The 23,445-nt window shown below is 43.8% G+C and overlaps 1 protein-coding gene across 1 annotated transcript; it reads right to left on the bottom strand.

Annotated features, from left to right (window-relative positions):
• Positions 1-1,342: 1,342 nt before the first annotated feature.
• Positions 1,343-12,204, bottom strand: WNT16 (Wnt family member 16). Its single transcript, XM_036425417.2, has 4 exons — positions 12,068-12,204; positions 11,632-11,858; positions 9,568-9,854; positions 1,343-1,884 (listed from the first exon to the last, which is right to left on the bottom strand). The coding sequence occupies exons 1-4, from the start codon at positions 12,163-12,165 to the stop codon at positions 1,420-1,422; spliced, it is 1,077 nt and encodes a 358-aa protein (XP_036281310.1). The 5' UTR covers positions 12,166-12,204; the 3' UTR covers positions 1,343-1,419.
• Positions 12,205-23,445: the final 11,241 nt, after the last annotated feature.

Here is a 23,445-nt window from a genome sequence, read left to right as displayed (position 1 = left end):
TAATTAAAAACAGAATTTAACTAATCTGACTGCTGAAATAACACAACCCTCCATGTTCTGCAGCATATTTTAAACTATAACACTTATAAAACTGATATTTTGGCAAGAAATACACATCCATATAACTAACTGCTCAATTAACTTATATATATATATATAATAAAAAGACAGAGTTGATAGTAATAAGAAAAACAGAAGCTAATATTATTTCTGAGATAATTTTATCGCCTTAGCTCTTGGGCTTTGGCAATGCATGTCTTAAGTTTTAATATATATCATATAATTTAAAAACTGTATTTACAAAATATAAAACTTTTTAAAGCAAAATACTATACAAAATACTGGTTTTATACGTGTAAAGGGTGCTTTATCTTTAATTTCCCACGTGATTTCAGGATCCCTCCCTTGGGCAGCAATTCTGAGCCGGGTTTTTACTAATAGCAACTGGTCTACGGTTACACTCTGAAGCTGAAGATCAAAGATGACTCAATACCTTACTGAGATTTATCTAGGCATTCTCCTTATTGAAATCCATTTAAAAATCCAAATTATACAAAATCCACTTTGTTAAATCGTGATTCTTTCCTTTTGTCACTAAACCTAGCAAACACTCTTTAGGAATATGGTATCACTTATGAAAATTCTCTTTCATCGCCTTTCTTTTGAAATGAAAGAAAGCACCTGCCATTTCTGTTACCTTTTCAACATCCGTTTCTGTGCACAGACATGTAAGGTGATTTCTTCATCTAAAACGCTGAGAGAGCCCTAGCTGGTTTGGCTCAGTGGAGAGAGCATCAGCCCTCGGACTGAAGGGTCCCAGCTTCAATGCTGGTCAGAGGCACATGCTGGGATTGCGGGCTCAGTCCCCAGTAGTGGGTGTGCAGGAGGCAGCCAATCAATGATTCTCTCTCATCTTTGATGTTGCTATCTCTCCCTCTCCCTTTCTCTCTCTCTCTGAAATCAATAAAAATATATTTTAAAACCCAAAAAATTAAATGCTGAGAGAATAAATGAGATTCCCCTGTACGCTCCTGGCTGCTATAAGAGGCGTGTCTTTTAAAAAGGACTCACAGTCACCCACCCCTACTGAGTTCCATAACTGAGTCCCAAGGTCAATAATCTTATCCTGAAGGTGAACCAGGTCTTCTTCTACAGGAAGCTTCTTTCCCGTTCTTTCTGGTCTGGGAGACAGATGATGATCTTCCTTGCAGGTCACTATATATACTAGTATGTATTTCCCAGATCGCCAAATTAGGAGCCCCAAACTCGTGGAATCCCCCCACATCCACATGCTCAGTGTGGGGCTCGACACCAACCAGGCACAGGGCACTCTGCGGGGCAGAGTGGACTGCGCTGGGCCTGCAGAGTGGCGCTCCCCTGCGGCCAGCGAGGCGCGCTGCCCGCGCCTGGACGGCGCGGCTACTTGCAGGTGTGCACGTCGGTCATGCTCTCGCACCTCCTGCAGCGGACGTAGCAGCACCAGATGAACTTGCACTCGCACCTCTCCACGTGCCTGACCACGTGGGTGTTGTAGCCGCGGCCACAGCAGAGGAGATTGCAGCCGCCCGCGCCCTCCGACGTGCGGTTGCACTCTCGGCCCTGCGTCCCCGGGATCCCCAGTTTCTTGTCCTCCACGCAGTAGTTGGGGGACTTGTGGACGTAGAGCAGATCCTCCTTGCGGATCGGCACTTTCCGCTGGTCCTTGTCTCGCCTGCGCATCTTCCTCTTTACTTTGTCCGAGACCTGAACGCTGTGCTCGTATTTGTCCTTCAGGAAGTGGCCGATCTTCTCAAAGGAGGACATGGTTTTCCAGCAGGTCTTCACCGCGCAGGAGCCGGACACGCCGTGGCAGCGGCAGTCCACCGACATCAGCTTGGCCACAGCCTGAAATCGACAGGAACTGAGTTAAATATCACTCAGAAGGCGTGTTTTACTCAATAATAGGCGCAAATTCACCTCATCACTTCACTCTCTGGGTCTGTTTCCTCCTGTATGAAAAACGGTGGTTTTGAACATAAAGGATCTGCCAGATTGCTGAGCGATCAAATGTTTTGTCCTTCTCTGGACCCTAGCAAACCTTTCCAAGTCAAATTTGAGGTAGTGGGGCAGGCTCATGTTGTTATTAGAGACTATCTGAGATAACACAGGAAAACGATTTTTATTCCCGATATCTTGTTTAATTTGGAGTGTGTGTGTCGGGGGGGGGGGGGGGGGGGGGGTTTCACACATGCCTCCATATTCCTATTACATTTAGCATCTTGCTACTCAGAGTGTGGTTCATGGACCAGCAGCGCCAGTATGACTGGTAAGAAATGCAGACTCTTGGAATCAGAATCCACGTTTTATTTAGATCCTCGGGTGAGCCAGTTGCACATTAAAAGTTGAGAAGCACTGATATAGGGAAGTCATCCTCAGCTCACATTGTGCAGGGACGCATCTGCGGAACCTTACAGATAACCAATGCTCAGACCCTGGGATTCGGATTGCATCGGTGAGGTGGGTCCAGGTGCTGGTTTCCACAAAGCGGCTCAGGATTCTAATGGGCACCAAGGGATGAGACTTACTGACTGGGAGTTCTTAGGTCTGCTCACTGTAAACGCTGGGCAAAAGAAGAAGGGCCCAAAGAGTGTTATTTTCCAGAAAATCCTTCCTTTCATCTGGAAAATTAATTCAAAACATGCGTCACACTCTTTTTAAAAAAATATATGCTATTGCTTTTTTACAGAGAGGAAGGGAGAGGGATAGAGGTTTCAGAAACATCGATCAGCTGCCTCTTACACACCCCCCCACTGGGGATGTGCCCGCAACCAAGGTACATGCCCTAGACCAGAATCGAACCCGGGACCTTTCAGTCCGCAGGCCGCTGCTAATCCACTGAGCCAAACCGGTTTTGGCCGTCATATTCTTGATGGGTCAGTAGTACCATCCTAACATAGAAAGGAGATAGTATCTACATGATTTTTTCAATTCATAGAATTAAATGAGATTACACAGATCACCGCCTGGCACACCTTAAGGTCTAAAGGAACGCCCCCTGTCTGTGAAGAAGGTACAGTAAGACTGAGGATAAGTTTCAAATGGGACTAACAGTGCAAAAAACAATATAGAGACTTCAAAAGTGTTAGGGTTCCAAACCTCTTACATACCAGGCTAGTCAGCACGGCTTCCTTCCATCTCCAGAGGATGGCAGAGCAGATTAATAAATTGTCAGGGCTAGCTGCAGAGTTGATGTCTGTCAACATGCTGGGTGAAGTGAAAAATTTGATCTACCCATTCAATAACTTGGAAATTGTGTGTGTAAGCTCACCCAAGAAAGTAAAATCTCACAGCTTAAATCCCACTTACAGTTCTTATCCAAACTATAACATGACAGGGCTTTATACTTTGCTATTTATTTTGTTCCAAACATGACATTGATATGTTTGTGGGAATGTTACATTTCCTAACACATTATCCAAAGTTTCTGAACTATCTAACGAGACAGAATATTTCAAACAAATTATAATATTTGCAACTTGAATGAGAGCATACGGTATTGATTTATGCAATATTTGATACTTCTGACTGGTGTTTAAAATAATAAACAGAATAGTATTTTAAGCCCTGTTCTTTATAGACTGCAGCGCACATGTTCTTTTTGAATTCACAAAACTGAGAAGTTAATGGACATGTCTACTTCTTATTAATTCACGTGAGAATGTATCTTTCAATGATACGAAAGTAAAAAGTATGGCACATAAGCACATTTGATCAAACTTATGGCATTTGATATTCACAAAGCCTTCAGTGCTTTAAAATGTTGAAACGAATGCAATCTGTCTACTTCTGTTCAGGTTTTAAATGCCCTAAGGACATGAGGGGGAAAAAAGGGCTCAACCAAAACTAGGTAATAACCAAACAAATTGTCCGAAGAAAGCCAAAAGTCCAAGGATTACATTCATGTGTTTAAACCTGATCAGCGTTCCTCACAGTCATCACCTCGTGATTTACAGCTGCCCTTGGCTCGGTGTTATGACTGAAAAGCTGACTTTTTCTTTTATTAACCAGTTCAAATAACATTCTGCAATTTGCAAAGCATAGCAGACAGAGTAGATGCTCTCCAAATATTTAATGAATAACTCGTCCAACTCACTTAAACAGTTTTAATTCATCCTCTCTTGGTAATCTAAATTGGGAGGAAGTAAGAAAAACTACCTTTTTAAAACAAAAGAGCCACTGCTGGGGGGTCTATGGTGTGGGAAGACCTTGATCCGATACCACTGTCAGTCCACAGCACTGGTAGCCCCTAAGGGCAATACGCTACTTTATAGGTTTGGAGGACAAACAGACTGACTTTTAAATTTAATGGTATAAACCTGCTGAATCTCAGTCAAAATTTTGGGGGAATTTTCCTGCCATAGGAAACTAGCCGAGTTAAATATCTGGAGTTAACTATAACTTTTTAGGAGTGACGTTTTAAAGAACTTGTATTTGATTACTTTTGAATTCTATTATCTTTTTGTCCTTAACAAAAAGTATAAAAAAAAGAAATAGTGATTTTGTCTTAACATATGCATATTTTAGACAAGAAAGACAAATAAACTTCAAAGAGGAGAATCCCAATAACTTGACATGCGATGTAAATGATTATATCCCCGTAATACTCTCAGGAAGAAACTCGGACAATAGGGATTAAAATAAAGCAATCGAATCACCACTACAAGAATTTGACGAAAGGCAGAGTTTAGTGGCAGATACACACACACACACACACACACACACACACACACACTACACACACACACACACACACACACACACACACACACACACTAGAGCTTAGTGCTTCTCGGAGCACCTTTCCATAGATGATATTACTTAATTTAGTTTTATTGGAAGAAATGTAGGTAATTATGAACATGTACTCATTTTTCCAGTTTTACAGAAAAGCAAATAGTGTGGCTAAGATAGTTGTCATTCATAAGGAAAGCTTGATGATACATGTTATAAAATCTGTATATGAAACTGGATCATTTTAGTAAAAGAGAGAAAAACCTAAGTAGAAAATGCAAGTATAGTTAATAAAATTGCATGAAATTCAAAAAATATATATATATTTTGGAGATTTTCAGAAATATTAGTTAATGTTAATAGCTATTCTTCAGTGATAGCATCATCATTTTGCGTGGAACAAGAAAAGTAAGAGAGTAGCGACCAAATGAGTTGTGTGTGGTTATGAGAAAATTCCTTTCTCTACTCTAGTTGAGTTGTTAAGGTTTATAACGATATTAACAGAGGAATGTTTTGTTAACTATTGCAAACAGATGTGCACATTTTGGTGGAATATTTTTAACTATGGGAGAACAATTAGGAAGGGAACATTTAATCTACTGGGCTCCTTCGTGTTAAGTTTTGGTTTGATTCGTTTCTACTGAAGTGACATAAGAAAAGTGTATCATTAATGCTTAAAGATAAAAATAGAAAATGTTTGAGAAGTGGTCGAAGGAGTGATTGGTCCCACAATTTTAACTCAGGTAACACGGCAGGCTGTGATTTTTTTTTTCAATATATTGCTCTACACAGACTTCACAGAAATGACAAAAAAACTGTTGTAAAACATTTCGTGATGAGCATTTCATTTTGTCAATATTACATGATTTCAGTTTTTATGAAAACTGTGACATAAGATTGGATGGGTATAGGTAGAATATCTATTCCCCTGACCCCTTTTATGCCATTTAGTTGAAAAATATAATTGAATCTGCTGAAAAGCAAAACACTTATGTGTTGTTCAAGTACTTATAAATATTCTTGAAACAGGTCAATGAAAATTTGGGGTTGAGCCCTTCCCACTTTTTTGAGTTAGTCATCATAAAACAAATTATGGGGTAGGAAAACTTAAAAGTTTATGAGGTGGACATGGGAAGAATGGAAATATTTTAAGCACACCAAAAGAAATACCCATAAATATTCCAAGTCACATTATTCCCAGAAGTTCTGCCCCTGGAAGACATCACATCATTCTGTTAGCCAATCACCATCCGGCAACATTATTCTTGGAGTCATAACTTTAGGAATGGTGTCAGGAACCAAGTGGGAATTTAAGGTCAGCGGTTAGAAAATCATCTATCCTACTCACAACACTACTAAGCGCCAGTACCCACATTTCTCTGAACGCTTTTCGACATTTGGAGTTGGGATTTTGAGACGAGGGAAATCAACTCAATTGAATGCAGACCTTGAACTTGACTCAGAATGTGCCTATAATTTAAAATCCTATTTGACAGTATTGAAAATGAAGTTGATCGTTCTTCCATCTTAGATAATAACCTGGAAACCTGGTTAGTTTGTGGTGGTGGTGGTGGTTTTTATTCTTTTGGCCACCAAAAGAAAGAAAAATACAAAAATGCTTTCAATTGTAATACTTTATGAGAAAAGACCATAAAAACACCAGTGTAATACCTTTGAAATATCCAGGTAATATTTTTTTAATATTTTAAGTTTCTATCTATTTCAGCAATTTTCAACCTTTTTCATCTCACGGCATACATAAACTAATTACCAAAATTCTTCAATACACCAAAAAAATACATTTTTAGCCTGTCTGACAAGAAAATAGGTATAATTTTGATTTATTCACACTGCACAGCAATTGTGTTGGCTGTTGTCATTTTAAAAAAATTGATAATCTAAGGGAAAAGAGGTCAGTGCCCCTGACTAAATAGTCGGGTATTTAATGTTTTAAAAACTCTTGCGGCACATCTGTTGAAAATCGCTGACTTAGGATAATGTGAAAAAAATTTAATAGAGGAAGTTTAATTTATATAAAATGTGTATAACTGTATAAATGAAATTATTTTCTGCATAATTAAAGTAATAGCAAAAACCTAGGAAATGTGAGAAAATTTTTTTTGTGCCAAAAATGAATTAAAATTGATGCTGAATAATTGTATTATATGTTTAATAAAATTAGAATATAAAAACTAGCTTAAGATCCAAGTTAATAGTTACAAAAGCAAATATTGTTACATAACTTAAAAATTCACACAAGATGGAATAAAACTCAATAGTTGCCTATTACTAATAAAATATAATACATTTTAGAGACTTTACGACACTTCATATGTTCAGAGATGACTTCATTAAAGAGATCATAATTTGAGTTTCTGAGTTTTGTTTACTAGTTAAAAATTTTAAAATCTCTAACAATTTAACAAATATTTAAGGTTTAAATTAATAATAAACATTATTTAATTGTTTTCTTATTTTTAAAATATATTAATTTAATTTACTTTGATGCTTTTTTCTTGCTTAACTCAAGTTTTAAAGAACATTTGTTAACCACATTTAACCTCTTTTATATTAATATATTAACATTATCTAATAAAAATTAGATAATATTTAAATTGCAGCAAAAATGAATTAATTTTTAAAATATAAAACTTTAAGGAAAAGATACATATGCATAACTATGGTGTTAAGCAAGAGTGACTTTATGAGGCAAATTAGCTTTTAAAATTTTGAAACAAAAACAAAAAGTTTACATAATTATTTACTAATTTCCTATTTTGCAACTTAATTAAACATTGAAGTTGAATTGAAATTTCAAATTTGAGCCGAAACCAGTTTGGCTCAGTGGTAGAGCATCGGTCTGCGGACTGAAAGGTCCCGGGTTCGATTCCGGTCCAGGGAATGTACATTGGTTGCGAGCATCCCCAGTGGGGGGTGTGCAAGAGGCAGCTGGTCCATGTTTCTCTCTCATCGACGTTTCTGGCTCTCTATCTCTCTCCCTTCGTCTCTGTAAAAATATCAATAAAATATATTAAAAAAAAAAAGAAATTTCAAATTTGAATTTGATGTGTTACAATGATAGAGTTACTGAGTTTTCTGTTTTTGTATTTTTTTTAAATATATTTTATTGATTTTTTTTTTACAGAGAGGAAGAGAGAGAAATAGAGAGTTAGAAACATCAGTGAGAGAGTCATAGACCAGCTGCCTCTTGCATGCTCCCTACTGGGTATGTGCCCGCATCCAAGGTACATGCCCTTGACCAGAATCGAACCCGGGACCCTTCAGTCAATATGCAGGCTGACGCCCTATCCACTGAGCCAAACCGGTTTCGGCTGTTTTTGTATTTTTTAAAATATATTTTCATTGATTTCAGAGAGGAAAGGAGAGGGAGAGAGATAGAAACATCAATGATGTGAGAGATCATTGATCAGCTGCCTCCTGCATGCCCCAAACTGGAGATGGAGCCCGCACCCCAGGCATGTGCCCTGACCTGGAATTGAGTCCTGACCTCCTGGTTCATAGGTCGACACTCAATCCCTGAGCCATGCCAGCTGGCTTTCTATTTTAAACCAAAGTGGTTAATAAAGAAAACTGGCTGAAACTCTCAACTATTCTGACTGAGTTCCATTTATTCACTTTCCAAAAATGTGGGGGGAAAAAAACACACAAAAAAAACCCTGCAACAGATACTTTAAATATTCATGAGAAATACTGAAACTTGTTTTAATTTATTTCAGGAGAGGGTAGCAGGTTGAAATCATACTATGGGATTTGTATAGGTTACTGGGCATTTACAGTAGTATATGCTGTGTGCTGATATTCCTGTCCTGAAAAGATTATTATAAGATAGAAAAGATATATTCATAAAAAAAAAAGTTTTGGCTATTTTAGGGAAGTCACTGTGAATTGCCAAGTAATTCAACTGTGGTGTTGAACTCAAATTTTATTGTGTTGATATTTATTACAGTAAATATATAAAAGTTAAATTAAGCTACAAACTTATTCCATTTTAAGAAAACCTAGTATAAAAAGGCCAGAATCATAAAAGAAGTTAATAAGATGGTGGTACTTCAAATTTGCTTCCTGCTGAAATATATCTATAATTTCAAATATCCACATATTTAATACATCTAGAGCTTCTCTACATTTATTTGTAGTTATCAATTTTACAATGGATCGACATAGCTTTAAAAAAAATGATTCCCTTTTAAAAACCTTACTTTAAAAAAGATATTAGTTAAGTATTGTGTATTCCAAAGGTATTTAAGAATGTTTGCTAGAGAAAGTGAGAGTAAAACAGACAACAGGAACCACTGCTCACTAAAAGTAGATGTAAAAAAGCAATCAAAGTCCATTTGAGGAAATTCGACCCAATCCCATAAGAAGGGCAGGTACTGAGTAGATCTTACTCAGGCTCTGCCCCTAATCAGCTAAGGGGGTGGAACCAAGGAACCCACCAGGCACTTATACCTCTATGATTTTATAATTAGCATTTCAGGCATATGAAGTATAGAATCACAAATACATTCTATAACAAGACTGAACTCACATTAGATGGAGAACTTAAAACTAAATCAATGTGGTCAGTACAGGCTCATGAAAAAAACACATATAGATAGATTTACAGTCCTACACACTTAGCAAAACATAATATACATACATATACACACACACATATATTTCTTAGACTGCAAGTATGGTTTGTTTTTAAACCATTTGGACAGTTTCATGCACACGTATCGTCCTTGTCATATGCACCTGAAAGCAATGGGTTTTATGCCATTTCCTAGCACATACCTGCCTTCCAGCCTCATTGTTGTGCAGGTTCATCGCTGACAGCACTCTGCTCTCCTTGCCCGTGGCGTTTCGGAGGGGGACGTCCAGGAACTTCCTGCTGAACCACATGCCATACTGCACGTCGTCGGAGCAGCCCCCCCAGTGCCAGCCTTCGCTGGCCGAGCCCCCGCCCTGCAAGGTGGTGTCGCAGGAGCACTCGGTCATGTTGCCTGCGCTGCAGGACCGGGTCACCGCGTGCACCAGGCCCGCAGCCATCACCGCGTAGATGAACGCCGTTTCCTTGGTGCCTAGAACAAAAAGGGGGTTGCGAAATGAAAGAGGCATACCACTCTCTGTTTATGTTCGTAACGGAGCCTCCTCCTCATTCTCTTGTCAGGGGAGCAATTTGTCAATGAACGCTTTAAGGAGTGCATGTTTTGAAAGGATGATTTCCTATTGCAGTCTTTTAAGAAAGCAGCATTCATTTTGAGTATCCCTTCCTATACTGGTTATTCTCAGACCAAAAAATATCTTAAATAGGAAATTTATGTCGGCACCTAGTTCAGTGCCTAGTAGACCATCAAAGCCCAATAAAGACACGTCAAATTTAAAATTCTTTGTGTGGATACCGGAAATGGTATGCAATGCCCCCAAAGAGTCCAGATCACCTTTCTTTTAAAATTTAAAATGTGTTCTCACGAAACACAAGCTGAAAAATTTGGTGCAGTTTTGTTCCCATGAGTAATGCCTACCAGAAAGCAAATCAAAATTAAACCAAGACCAAAGTGATTGGGTGATAAATGATACAAGTTCAATTTCACATTAAAGACTCTCGTCTCTTTAGAATATCATGAAAAACAATCCTGATATCCACATGAAACCATTATACATTTTATATGGCACTCGCTAACCCTTTGACAGGCTTAACGATCATTAGAAAGACAATGGAAATGTCACCAGCAAAAAAATATATATATATATTGTTAAGGAAAATAATTGAATCTGTATTTAGCACACCAGCAATAGCGTTTGAAAATCAAAGGCCCATTAAAGCACCCATAAAACGGACTCAAAGAGACTCTGCAGGCGACTTTTTTTTTTCTTTTTCCTTTGGAGATGTTTACATTGGAGTAGAAACAGTTTCGCTCCCGTCGTCCAATAAACCTTTTCAACAGCTGATGCCCCTGCATGTCAGCAGCTGGGAAGGACACATCCTTTTTTTATTCCCCCCCGCGGGGGGTCGGGCTCCTTCGGAAGGGCGCGCAGGCCAGATCGCAGCAGGGCCGAGGCCGGGCTGGGGCGGCTGCGCCTGCAGGAGCCGGGCGGGGAGGGGCCAGAGGTGCAGGGAGAACGGGAACCAATGTGTACAACCACCAGTGTCCCAGCGCCCAGGCCCTACGATTCCTTGCATCTGCTAATACTCCCGAGCACCTCCGACCCCCGGTTCCTGGGTCCTCACCGAGCCTCCTGCACGCGGGAGTGAACTTTACGCGCCGCAGCCTCCCGCGCCCGGCTGAGCGTAGAGCAGGGGGGAGCGAGGCGATCGCGCTCTGGTTAGGGGCACGTTGGGCTGTCCAGTTCGATCCGTTTTTAAAAAATCACCTTATTCCGTCTCCCGGGGCTCCCAGGAGCCACCAGACGCGGCACTGAGCCCTTGGTCCAGGGCCCGGCGCGCAGCGGAGCAGCTCAGCCCCCAGCAGCTGCGGCCGCGGCATTCCCGGCCGCCGACATCATCCTGTTTCTCCAGCTGGTCCCCCAGGTAGGGGGGCGCTGCGGGCCCGAGGGGTCGACGGGGTTCAGGATCAGGATTTTTCCTCCCCTCCAGCCGGGCCCAGCGGGAAGGAGGAGGAAGGACTCCGGGTCCGAGAGCGAGAACCAGGCTCCGGACCTGGAGACTCATCTACTCCCCCCCCCCCCCCCCCCCCCATTCCCGGGACCGCACCTGCACCCTCGGGGTCTGGCTCCCGGAGCCTGTCCACGCAAGGACCTCTTTGGGGGGATGTAGAGAGCGTCGGGACCAAACAAGCACGATCTCTTTATTTTACGGGAGTTGAAGGAGGGGCCCCCCGGGGTCCCGGGACTCACCGCTGCTCAGCTCGTAGCCGAAGGGGGCGCCGGCGGCGGGGGCGCGGCAGTCCCAGCGCTCGCGGCGGAACTGGCGGCGGCACTCCTGCACGCCCAGGCGCGCGCCCTCGCGGATGCTGGGCAGCAGGTAGGGCTTCCTCCGGCACAGCTCCTTCTGGCGGCTGCTGAGCGGCAGGTTGGCGCAGCCCAGCTTCTCGGGGACCCCGAAGGAGGCTATGCCCAGCCACCTGTAAGAAACAGCCGCCCCCCCTTTGCACATTGCTCTCCTGCCTGCTCTCCTCCCCCAGTCCCAGATGTTTCCCCCCTTTTCGCTCACCCGCCCCAGGGCCACCGTCTTGGGTCCCCTCGCGTTGGGCTGAAAGTTCGCTGAGGCTGGGCACCCCAAATGCCACCTACCCCGTGCACCCCCATTACCTCCTCCCATCCCAATACTCACATCCAGTTCCCTTGGGCCCCACAGGGGAACAGCGCGAGCAGGGCTGCCCACAGCGCGCACAGGCGGGACAGTCCCAGGAGCGCCGCCGCCCGGCCCATGGCCCCCGCATGGGCTCCCGCAGCCCCCGCCGCTCCTCTCCGGCCCTCCCCGCCCCGAGAGAGGCCCGCCGGGCCCGAGGTCAGCTCCCCGGCACCGAGGGCTCCCCCGCTGCCTGCCTCCCCGCAGACAGCATAAAAAGGAGGCCAGCAGCCGGAGGGGCTCTGGCGGCCTCCCCTCCCGCGCGGGGTGCAGGGTGAGGAGGCGGGGGAGAGGGCTGGAGGCTGCAGACGTGCGGGAGGTGCGGGAGCTGCCCTCGCATTCCAAGGTGAGAAGCTGCTGTTGATGTAGCTCTGCCTCCATCGCCCCCGGCCTCCCCTCCCCTCCCCTCCCCTGCCCTCCTCCGGGCCTCGCGGGGAGCCTGATTGGTCCATTCGCCGCCCCGCACGCCCCCAGCCCCAGGCCTCGGGCTCCCATTGGCGGAGAGTGGGCTCCGCGGGGGGCGCGGGCGGCAGGTCTCCCGCAGACCCCGCTGAGTTCAAGACCTTCCCGGGTCGGAGCGGGTTTCTGCAACGGGAGGTGCAGTGAGCTCAGCCCCAGGGCTGGTCTCCGCAGCCCCGGGCCGGGGCGGGGGTGGAATGGGAGATGTTTGCGTTCCACCCATCGCGTTGCCTCTGGATTAATTACCCGCCGGGTGGAGCGGCTGGAAAATCTCACTGCCCCCGTTCCTTTCCCCCTCCTGCACCTCACAGGAGAATCATCTTTTTGAGTCAGAGTTGGTACCAAACAAGTTGACCTTTCAGCACCCCGCTGGAGGTCCCATTGCGTCAGGAAGCTTTGGAGGACAGGACAGGGGAAAGGCCTTCGGATGGGGACCAACGTCAGCTCTGCAAGCACTCCTTTTCAGCGAAAGGAAGGGTGCAGTCTGGCCTCCCACCTACCACATTCATCCGGGGTTGCGTGATTTCCTTTCCTGGGTTTGTCTTCCATTCCCCATCCTGGAAAGCACTGTGAGAAGGTGGAAGGCAAGGGAGAATGAGGGAAAGCTGTCTGGAGAGTTCTAGAACAGTGGGGAGCTGTGTCCTGATCCTTTGCCCCAGTCCACATTGTGGCTGCCCTGGACACTTTGGGCAGGGCTACAACTGAAGGCAGATTTTAAAAACATACTTACTAAACACCTCCCCTGTGGCCAGGAAGGTCTGTGGGACATTATAAAGACAAGATCCCTTCCCTCGAGGGCACAAACCAGCCATGGAGAGGAGATTCTAGGCTCAAGAGCTGCAGTTTGCCGCTCTGTTGACTAATGAGCTTAGCCATCACTGGCCTAGGACAAAATAACTGGAGATGGCTGGTAAAGCAGAGTATGAAACCCAGCCAGGTCCTTGCTGGAGCCAAAGAGGCCCTGGAGGCAGAAGGTCATGGTGCCTGGCCGTTCAGGAAGGCTAGTTAGCCGGCATTCTGCAGCCTCTGGGGAACTCTGAAGGCAAGTGGGACATGCTTAGCTGTGGTGTGGGAAAGCCCTGCTTCCCACAGTGGGTGACAGGAGATGTTTTGCAATGGCATCACCTGCTCCTCAGAGGACTTATGAAATGTTTGTAAATTCTCAGGTGAACATAACAGCTTACCCAAATAAAATGTCTTGCTTTTGGCTAAGGGACTGTCTGTCCCACTGGCCGGTAGGTATGATGCGCACTGACCACCAGGGGGCAGATGCTCAGTGCAGGGGCTGCCAAGCTGTGGTGACTTCACAGTGGTGGTTCTCCAGTGATGCACCCTGGAACCAGAGAGGAGGAAGCCCGGTAACTGGTGGGGCCACAGGATTTCACCAGGCTACGGGGCCCTACCTGCTGGAGGGACCCCACTCACTCCACAGAGGCCCTTTGAACCGTGGCGCTGCCCCAGGTGCAGCAGGCCGGGGAGGGACAGCGGGAGGTTGGCTCCAGGGCATGTCAGGCCCCGCTGGTCACCTTCTAATTAATTTCCTTTTAATGTGCATGAATCAGTGCACAGGGTCACTCATCTTCAAATAAAGGATTTAATTTGCTGCCTATCTCCTGTATCAGCCCAGAGCAATAAGAGCTCACTGAAACTCCCCTCCTATCTATCCCATTCATTCCTTTAGTCAACAAATATTTATTGAGTGAATACCATGTACTAGCGAGCCACATTGTAATTTTTAGAGTCAAGTTGATGACAGGGTGTAGTTACTGATTTAGAAATATTTTGGTGCCTGGCTAGTGGCCTCTCTGAAACTCAGAGCCTTCATCCAAGCTCACTTTGTTCCAGGAGGCGTCCTGGAGCATTCCTGCTGTACCTCCACCCCTGGGCCCAGTGCACGGGATCCTGGTTTTGAACACAGTTTATTGAGTGAATTAACATGACGAGGAACATTCTGAGCAGACAGCTAAGTGGCCGACATGCTGAAACTAGAGAAGTGATTGCTTTGTCAGGGGACTGGAGGAGGGAGGAGAAAGCAATATTGGGACCGGGAGAGTAGAGAATAGTAATACTCTAGGCTGATTTTAATTGTAGATGTTTTAAAGAAGTTGTTGTTGTTGTTGTTGTTGTTGTTGTTGTTGTGTGTGTGTGTTTAACTGAAAAAAATATATTGGGCCTCTATTATGAGTTAAAAAGTGGGGAACAAAACAGCTATCTTGTAGCGGAGTTCTCAGTCTGGTTGGCAAGACAGAAAGTGAGCAGGCTATTACAGTACAGTGTGATAAACGGGAAGCGCAGCATGCTGTAAGCCACGTAGCCGGATTACTTAATCTAGTTTGGGAGTGGGGTCCTTTGAATGCTGCCTTCATTATTTCTCTAGGGATCCAGCCCTGTCCAGACAGGCATTCTGATAAAGCGTTTAGAGAGAACGCTGAGTGTTCTGTTCCTACCGTCTAAGAACACTAGGCCAACCATTTTCAAATCCAAGGCACAACTTCAGGGCCCAGTGGTGCTGTTTCTTTTTTGCATAATCTATGGCCATTGGGGCATTCTGATACTTCTAAAGCAAAGGAGACTTATTCCCAGGAGTTGATGCACCTGAAGAAGAGGGCTTTTCACTAAATGAACAGATGTCTGAGTGCCTACTTTGTGTGGGCATTATGAACCTTCATGCACTGGGACCCTTGTATGTGCTCCCAGAGTTTCTTCTGATTTTCTAGCTCTGCCCCTCTCCTTCCTTCCAGTCCTCTCTAGTCTTCTTTAATCTTCTCTCCCCTCCCCTCCCCTCTCCTCACCTCACCTCTCTCTCTTCCCTCCCCTTCCCTCTTCTCTTCTCTCTCTCTCTCTCTCTCTCTCTCTCTCTCTCTCTCTCTCTCCCCAAACACACATTATATATAAAGAGATGAATTTGAATAAATTAAGGAACTTGCTCAAGATCACTCAGCAAGAAAGTAATAGAATAAAAAGAATCTTACTTTAGGGGTCTTATTCTTTACAACGGAATATACTGCTACATAATCTAAATCAAATTCTTTTTTTTTTTTTTCCCCTAATCAAATTCCTGATCACTGGGCCTCAGGGTCTAAATTTCTCATTTGGATCCCATGGTTCTTTACATCACAGTTCACAGATATCTCCTTCAGTCTTCTGTTCCCTGACACTAAACCAAATGCATATATTTTTGTTATATATATGTATCTCCTCTATTGTGATTTTAAAAGTGAGGAATAACACTGAGCTAAATGGTAATGGAGTGCACAGCCTGGGTGGGTCTCCTGAGAAGGTCTCCCTGAGGCAGATGGTGGTCTGCATGTATGCCCTTTCATACCCCCCCCCCCATTACTGTCTATGGGCTGAGAGGACCAGGGGAAGAGCTGTGTGTGTGGTGGGGAGCACTGCATTGGTAGTGGCTTTGCACTCCTAGGAAGAGGAAAGCCTAGGCATTAACAAGGGTCTGTCTACCTGCGAGAGGGACCCAGTTCCATGGTGGCACAGGCTAGCATTTTCTGGCCCCCTTCCTGTATCTTTGGTTCCACTTTTGCTTTTGGCTTTCAATTAAAATAAATTCTTTTCATTGCAGAAACCTCTTTAAATGTTTGGACTAGAAAGTGTATTCAAATAGTGTCAGGTGTAAAATATGACATTTTATTTAGAGGACAAAAGAAGATGTGACGTTACAGATACTTTCTTTATTCTGGACTATGAAAGTGAGACGCTCTTTCAAAATCTTTTCATACTCAGTGCTTCACCTCCACTGGCACTGGTGGGCAGTGTGGTTTACTGAGCCTGGAGAAACACAGCAAATAAGGGGTCAGATCCAAACCCAGTCACAGTTACAATGTCGGATTGTTAACTCTTCAAGCGGGATATCCCTTTCTACTTATTATTTTTTACTTCATATTTGGAAAGAGGGCAAAACATTAACTGGCCAGTAGGATTTGACCTGATGCTTCCTGTGCGATGCAAGCTTCAGGTGCCCATATCTATAAGATGTGGCCGAGGTCATGCCATTCCTTGTTCACAAATGGGAGCTGGCATGACATCTCCTGATAAGTCCAGGTACCGTGATTAGTTAGCTAAAAAAGCACCCTGTGAGTCAACATTGGTGCAGGTTACTGAAGCATCCTTCATTCCACAAAGACGACATGTACTTGAACTTCATTTTCCAGCAGGGGTAAGATGTTTGGAGCTATCTTCTAGCAAAGGATATTTAGGAGAGCCATATTTCAAGGGTATTTCTTTCACTCAAAGGAGCTCTCTGGAGGGGTTGCATCCGTGCGGTGGGTGTCATCTCTGACCATCTGGGCTAAGCCAACCAGATAAGAAGCTGGCCGGCCATAAATCGAGTTTCCCACTCAGGACATTTGTGGAGTGTTAGTTGTAGAACCCAGAGGAGCCTGTTCCTTCTGGTCATTTTCTCTCAGTCCCTGGGAAACTAAGCAAAAAAGTCTGCCTGCACAGATATGCCTTGGACTCTGCCTCTGGCAGTCCATCAGAGGGCGAGACTTCTAAGGGCCTGTTGTAAGAATTTCTGCTGCAGATCACAGAGACTTATGCGCTGGAAACTGATACCAGCAGCACCCCAGCTGGTCTTAACCCCCATGAGAGAACAGAAGACCAGAGGTGACTTTTTACATAACTGGGTCCCCATCCATTCTATTTTAATTTCCACCTGGATGCGACCAGCGTGGAACAGAGCTCAGGCTTACGGCCACGGGCTCTCGGGCGGGGGCAGAGAATGGCATTCTGGATGTCCCACTGTCCTTCGGTGGCTGGAAAAGCCTCTAAGAATGATAGTCTTGGAGCAAGCGAGGAGATACCAGTGACAGAAAGAGCAGGAGTTGGAAAAGGATGCTGGCTTGCTTTTGCAATTTCCACAACGACAAATGTGAAACTGTTTTGTTTACTTGTCCTAGAAATTCAGATGGAAGATGCCTCATAAAGTGTTAATAGAAAGTGGCTTATCTCTGGTGGCATCTGTACAGCTTATGCAACCTTTTTGGAAGGGGGGAATAAAAGTAAACCACAATCCCTGACAAACAAGAGTGGTCACTGCTGCCTGCGGGCACAAGTAAGCAAACACACGGAGCTGAAACACAAGAAGAGGGTTGAATCTCCCAGCATCCTTTTCAAACGCAGTTTTCCGAATTTTGTAAAACAAAACAACTCCACCCATTCATGAAGGATTGTCACTTTTGATCGGTTATCAAGAAAACAACTTCAAAAGTCTAGCATTTATCTTTTTTAAACTATTATTTTTAAAATGATCCCTGGGTTGTCCATAATGGAAAATTTTTTTCTCTCTCTTTCTTTCTGTTTTACAAAAATGGAACAACCTGAAACTTTAAAGGGGAACATTCTGAGGGAAAAGTCATTTAGAAAGAATTTCTTGTGTCCTTCTTAGTCTAACTATTGGTCTGCATAATTAGACTTAATTGTTGTGAGGTAATAAATGTACTTCTGCCAGTAAGCTGCCCCCAAATCAGCAAATGCTGAAACTGCTTTTGCATTCAGGGTTGTTGTTCACATGTTTCACTCTTGGCTACTGTCCTCGTGATGGGTGGATAGCATGTCAAAGTGAAGTTTATTAAGTCTGGCCAAGCAACAAATACCAGCTGGCATGCACTTATGTCTCCATCGTCACACGGAGGTGAATCACATCTAAACTTGACTAACTGTTTTTCACTTTCTTGACTGAAATCTTGATTTCTTATTTTCTCCTCCCAAGTGGATGACAACTCTCCAATTCGACTGGAAACACCTTCAAACCAAGGAGTATGAGTAATTCCTTTGCAACATGCCCCCCTCCCATCCCACCCCATTGTCTTCAACAAGTCTGAGTGTGTACTTGGCGTTCAATAATTATCGGGTGATTGCTGTTTGAACAGACAAGGAATCTCTCCTGTGAGTGGAATCAATGAAGCATTAAGTTGAGAGCTGTCAGCGCTGACTTAATCCACTGATTTGCCACTTTTCAGTTGGCCATTCGCCATGACTCGTACCTCGTACATTGCGTTAGCCTGCGCCCCATAACTGGGACCAATTCCAGGGGGACCACCAGACCAGATGGCCGTGGCTAGTATGCACAGCTTCGCTTTCTGCTCTCGGCTTTCCATCCGTAAATAAGCTGATCCTCTTAAATCTTCCTGACAAAGCCTGGAGCCGGGCCACGTGCTCCTTCCAGGTAAGTGTGCTGAGCGAGCTCATAACTCAGACTCTTGCCTTAGTGCCCTCCAGAGAACGCTTTTATTGGAGCGGCAAGCGCTCCGGGCCCAGGAGATTTACGAGGCTTCAGAGACATAAACACAAATGGCGGAATAGGTGTGAGGTGTGTTCCCGCTGCAGCCTTCTCGCCTCCTGCTAACGATTACGGGGAGGGAGGCATCGATTCAAAAACAGCTGACTGCGGGGCTCTCAAGTTCACGATCTGATGAAGACTTCTGGTGCCAGACCCGCTTTTTGGGGTTGTCACATGGCTGAGTGCAGCGGCTTCCAAAACGGGCTGCAAACCACAATATTGATACACTGGGCCCCGCGCCAGAATAAAGCCCCAGGCCAGCGGGCTGGGTAAAAGATTCCAGTTGCTCCGTGAGCACCAGCGCATTGTCTGGGATCCCCAGGGCACACACACACACACACTAAACCAGCACCAGACAAACATGGGGGAGCCCCTTTTTAATGCTGTTTTGGGAAGGGATCCCGGGTTGGCCTGGTGGGTTAACTGAGTTAGGGCGAGCTTCGGGCGGGAAGGAGTTCCCCTTCAGGAACTGATTTGGGCCTCCGGCGTATCTTAATTTTATAGTAATTGTTGGCAGCCCAGGGTGGGGTTCGGTGCTGGAATCTTACCCTTCATTCTCCACCCCCTCCCTGCCCCGGGGACTCTGCTGCAGAAAGCATGCCGAGAGAGCACTGAGCCAGTTTGGGCAACGTATCAGCTTTAGTAAGTGCAAGGCTTCCGAGGAGAGCTGGGTTATGCAAAGTGAAGTTTCCTATCCCTTCCCCCTGAACTGGAGACAGCAAGGCTGATCCAATGTACTGGTCCAGTCTCAGGCTGGAACACTGAACCCCAAAGTGGCTAGGGAGAGGCCACACGGAGTGGAGAGGAGGCTCACTCTGTGTGAGGAAGCCCAGGTCTATGGAGCGTGAAGCTGGAGCCATCTCGCTTTGGAGGTACCCACTGGCGACAGGGGCTAATCCACAGGGGAGAAGTGAGCAGTGAGGTGGGGAAGGGGGTGCAGATTTCCTTACTGTAGAAGAAAGTGATGAGAGTACAGAAGTTTAGAAGAATGTCCTTACTTCCTTGGGCAGAGAAGGGAAGTTAGTCCTTCCTGTCCATCTGGAGTTGTAAGCCCTCAAGACAGATGGGCAGGCAGACAGAGAACCTTCATGGAAGCTATGGGCAGGATAAGTGCTACGGACTCTATTTTGAGAACAGGCACTTAGGCAGTGATATTAGATAGCTAGCCTTCGTGTAGGAAGTAGTGAGCATAGGTGTTTGGAAGCCATGGTAAGACGCCCTCAATGGTACAGATGAATACAGAGGGATGATTTCACCAAAAACCAGATGTCCCTAAAGTCAATGTCCTACTCTACCTTTATGAAACCTTAGAACTCATTATTTGCTTTATTTTTCTGCTTGAGGTTTCCTTTGGTTGCATTAAAATGAGTTCATGGTCCCTCACACATTGTCTGCTCAGACAAGTGGCCCAGAAACAAGGTGGGGGGGCCCATAGTGATGAAGCTGAGGTTAGAAAGGTACTTGAAGTTAATTACAAAATGGGTAATCAACAGGAGACTTACAATGAGTAGGAAAAATTTGAGAAATGTACTGTTATGTGTATATATATATATATATATATATATATATGTTCATAAAAACGCTGGGGAAATACTTTGATTCATTTAGTATGCACAATTATTTATAGATAGAGTGCATAAATTTTTAGACTAGACAAAACATGGTATAGCTTGTGATTTCATAAAAAGAAATATGCTGTTTGCTCAGGATATTTTAAGTCATTTGATAACACTCATGATGGAGGGTTATTTTTGTTCATTGCTTGCTTTATTAAAAGTGTATTCAAGAGAAGAGTTGAAAGTGATAAATATATTTTACAGCTGGAGAAAATAGAAGAACCACATAGAAAGATGGAGCTCTTGTAGCATTGTTTATCTTTTTGGCTTAGTTTTGTGCAGTATCCCACAGCCAATCTTGGAATTTTTCTCTGCCTCTTTTTCTTTTTCTTTTGTTGTTTAATTTTTTATTCTTTTTAATTTTAATATTATTTTTTATTATCTAAAGTTTTACATATGTCTCCTTTTTCCCCAATTGACCGCCCCCCCCCTCCTCCCAGCCATTCCCACCTGTGCAAGCCCCACCACCCCAGGAGGTCTGTGTCCATTGGTTTTGCTAACATGCATGCATACAAGTCCTTTAGTTGCTCTCTAACCCCCTTCCCCCAACTCTCCTACTGTTTGTCTCTGGATCTATTCTTGTTCATCAAATTTTGTTCATCATTATATCCCACATATGAGTGAGATCATGTGATATTTATCTTTCTCTGACTGGCTTATTTTGCTTTTGCCTCTTTTTCTTATATTTAAATTGTATGCATCAGTAATCTAATCAAAGCAAATAAATGGAACTTTTCAAACAACTTAAAAAGCACAAGTTTTGCACTGGCCAGTTTTGCTCACTGGTTAGAGTGTTGGCCCATGGACCAGAAGGTCATGGGTTCGATTCCCCATTAAGAGCACGTACCTCTGTTGCAGGGGCTGGATTGCAAATTCCCCAGCCTTGGTAGGGGCTTGAGCAGGAGACATCCAATCACTGTGTCTCTCTTATACCGAATGTTTCTCTCTCCTCCCTCTCTTCCACTCTCCCAAAAAAATAAAAAATAAAGATTCACTTTCTCCTAAAAACATTCTCACAATACCATAGGTTTTTTTTTTTTAAATCATATGTAATTAATTCTATTAAGTCTTCTAAAAAAACAGCAGTTTCTCACCCACCCACTTGCCATTGACCTCTCCCCAGAAGTAATAACTTTGGACCTCTGCTTCCATTGGCATTTCTCCTTCCCTCTTGCCTCTTTCTTATAAAGACCCTTGTAATTACATTGGAAGCTTGTGGATAATCCAGGAAAATCGCCTCTTGACAAGATCCTTAATCACACCTGTAAACCCCCTTTTGCTATCTAAGGTAACGTATTATAGGTTCTGGGGTTTTGGGCACTGGTGGGTTGGGTGGTGGTCCTCCGAAAGACATGCCACATGTTTACTTCCTAATACCTAGAATCTGTGAATATGGTCCTTTTTGTACTCTCGGAAACATGTATATAATTAAACTAAGAATCTTAAAGGAAATCATCCTGGATTATTGGGGTGGGTCCTAAATCCAATGACAAGAGTTCTTAAAAGAGACAGAAAAGGAGAAAAGACAGATACAAGACAAGAAAGATAAGAAGGCACCAATCTTCTGTATCTGAGAACTGATTGGTGAAAACCGAGGCAGACATTGGAGCAATGCCAGAGGAGCTTTGGGAGACACCAGAAGACAGAAGACGGAAGAGCCAAGGACCAATTACTCCCTAGATCCTGCAGAGGAAGTGCAACTCTTCTGACGCCTTTTGTCAGATTTCTGACCCCCAGAACTGGAGAGAAAGCATATCTTTTGTTTCCTCCAACCCCTCTGTGGCACTTTGTGACGATAACCCTGGAAAACCAATAAAGATGTGGATGTCTTTGAGGGTCACTATCTAACACAGTGTATTAATGAATATTTTTGGAATTTTCTTTCCCTGGTCTCTTCCAAGTTGCTTTATTTTGTTTGCTTTGTCTCTATTTGTCATTTCAGAAGCTTTTCTCAGGTTTCTGGTCATCCTTGCTATTGCTCATAATTATGAATGGAATATTAAAAGCCAATTAGAAGATCTGAGCATGTGAGTAGGACTAGTTGACTTGGGTCCTTTAGTTGGCGAACCTTCAACATCAGAGTATTTATGTTTTGTCTCTTAAGCTGCTCAGGTTTTATTTCAGCTTCTGTTTTGATGCTATTGGCTAATGCTCTTCAGTCTGGTAGAGGAAAGAACTAGAGAGGTCTTAGCATTCACTGTCTAAATGTAATTTTATTTATTTATTTATTTATTATTTATTTATCTATCAATATTTATTTATTTATTTTCAGTATGGCCACCCTTGACCTAAAAATCTAATATAGTCCTCACTGGCATAACTGTATAATTTAAAGGGCTAAATTCAACATGGAGAACACTTGAGTCAGAATAAAGAATGGCTTTTATTAATAGGAAATGTGAGATATACAATAAGCAACTGAGTTACAGTCGTAGGCTTATTCTTAAAACAAGAACACTCTGATTCTGAAGACTAAGCTAAGGAAAGGATTAGTCCTTTTCAAAAGGCAGTTTCAAAATAACAAAATTAGCCAGTCTTAAATAAGACGTTTTCCTCTTGTGACTTCAATTATCCTCTCTGATTAAGAGCATCTTTGCATTCTGTCAGCAATGCAGCTACTTAATGGCGGAGATGCCCAACACCTCTGGGTAACTGAAAACTTTAGTTTTCAACTACAGACTATTTGCCTTTGTTTCCTGTTTGTGACATATCCTCTAAAATCTACTTGCTGAATTCGTGGTTCAATTCTAGACTATCTGGCTGACAGATAATTATGACACCAAATCACATCTGCCTTTGTTCCTTCCTTTCTTCCTTTCTTCTCTCTCTCTCTCTCTCTCTCTCTCTCTCTCTCTCTCTCTCTCTCTCTCCTGCATTTTTTAAGGTTTTCTAAGCCTCCCCTTTTTCCTTATTCTTCTCAGGTTCTAGTTCTTCTTCCCCCTCCACCCCCCCTTTTTTTTCTTTCCTTCTTGTAACCTGATAGAAAAACT

Source organism: Pipistrellus kuhlii, unplaced genomic scaffold (assembly GCF_014108245.1).
Source record: "Pipistrellus kuhlii isolate mPipKuh1 unplaced genomic scaffold, mPipKuh1.p scaffold_m20_p_10, whole genome shotgun sequence".
Classification (NCBI taxonomy): domain Eukaryota; kingdom Metazoa; phylum Chordata; class Mammalia; order Chiroptera; family Vespertilionidae; genus Pipistrellus; species Pipistrellus kuhlii.
Note: the sequence above shows the minus strand (reverse complement) of the source record. Positions and strands in the feature narration are given on the sequence as shown.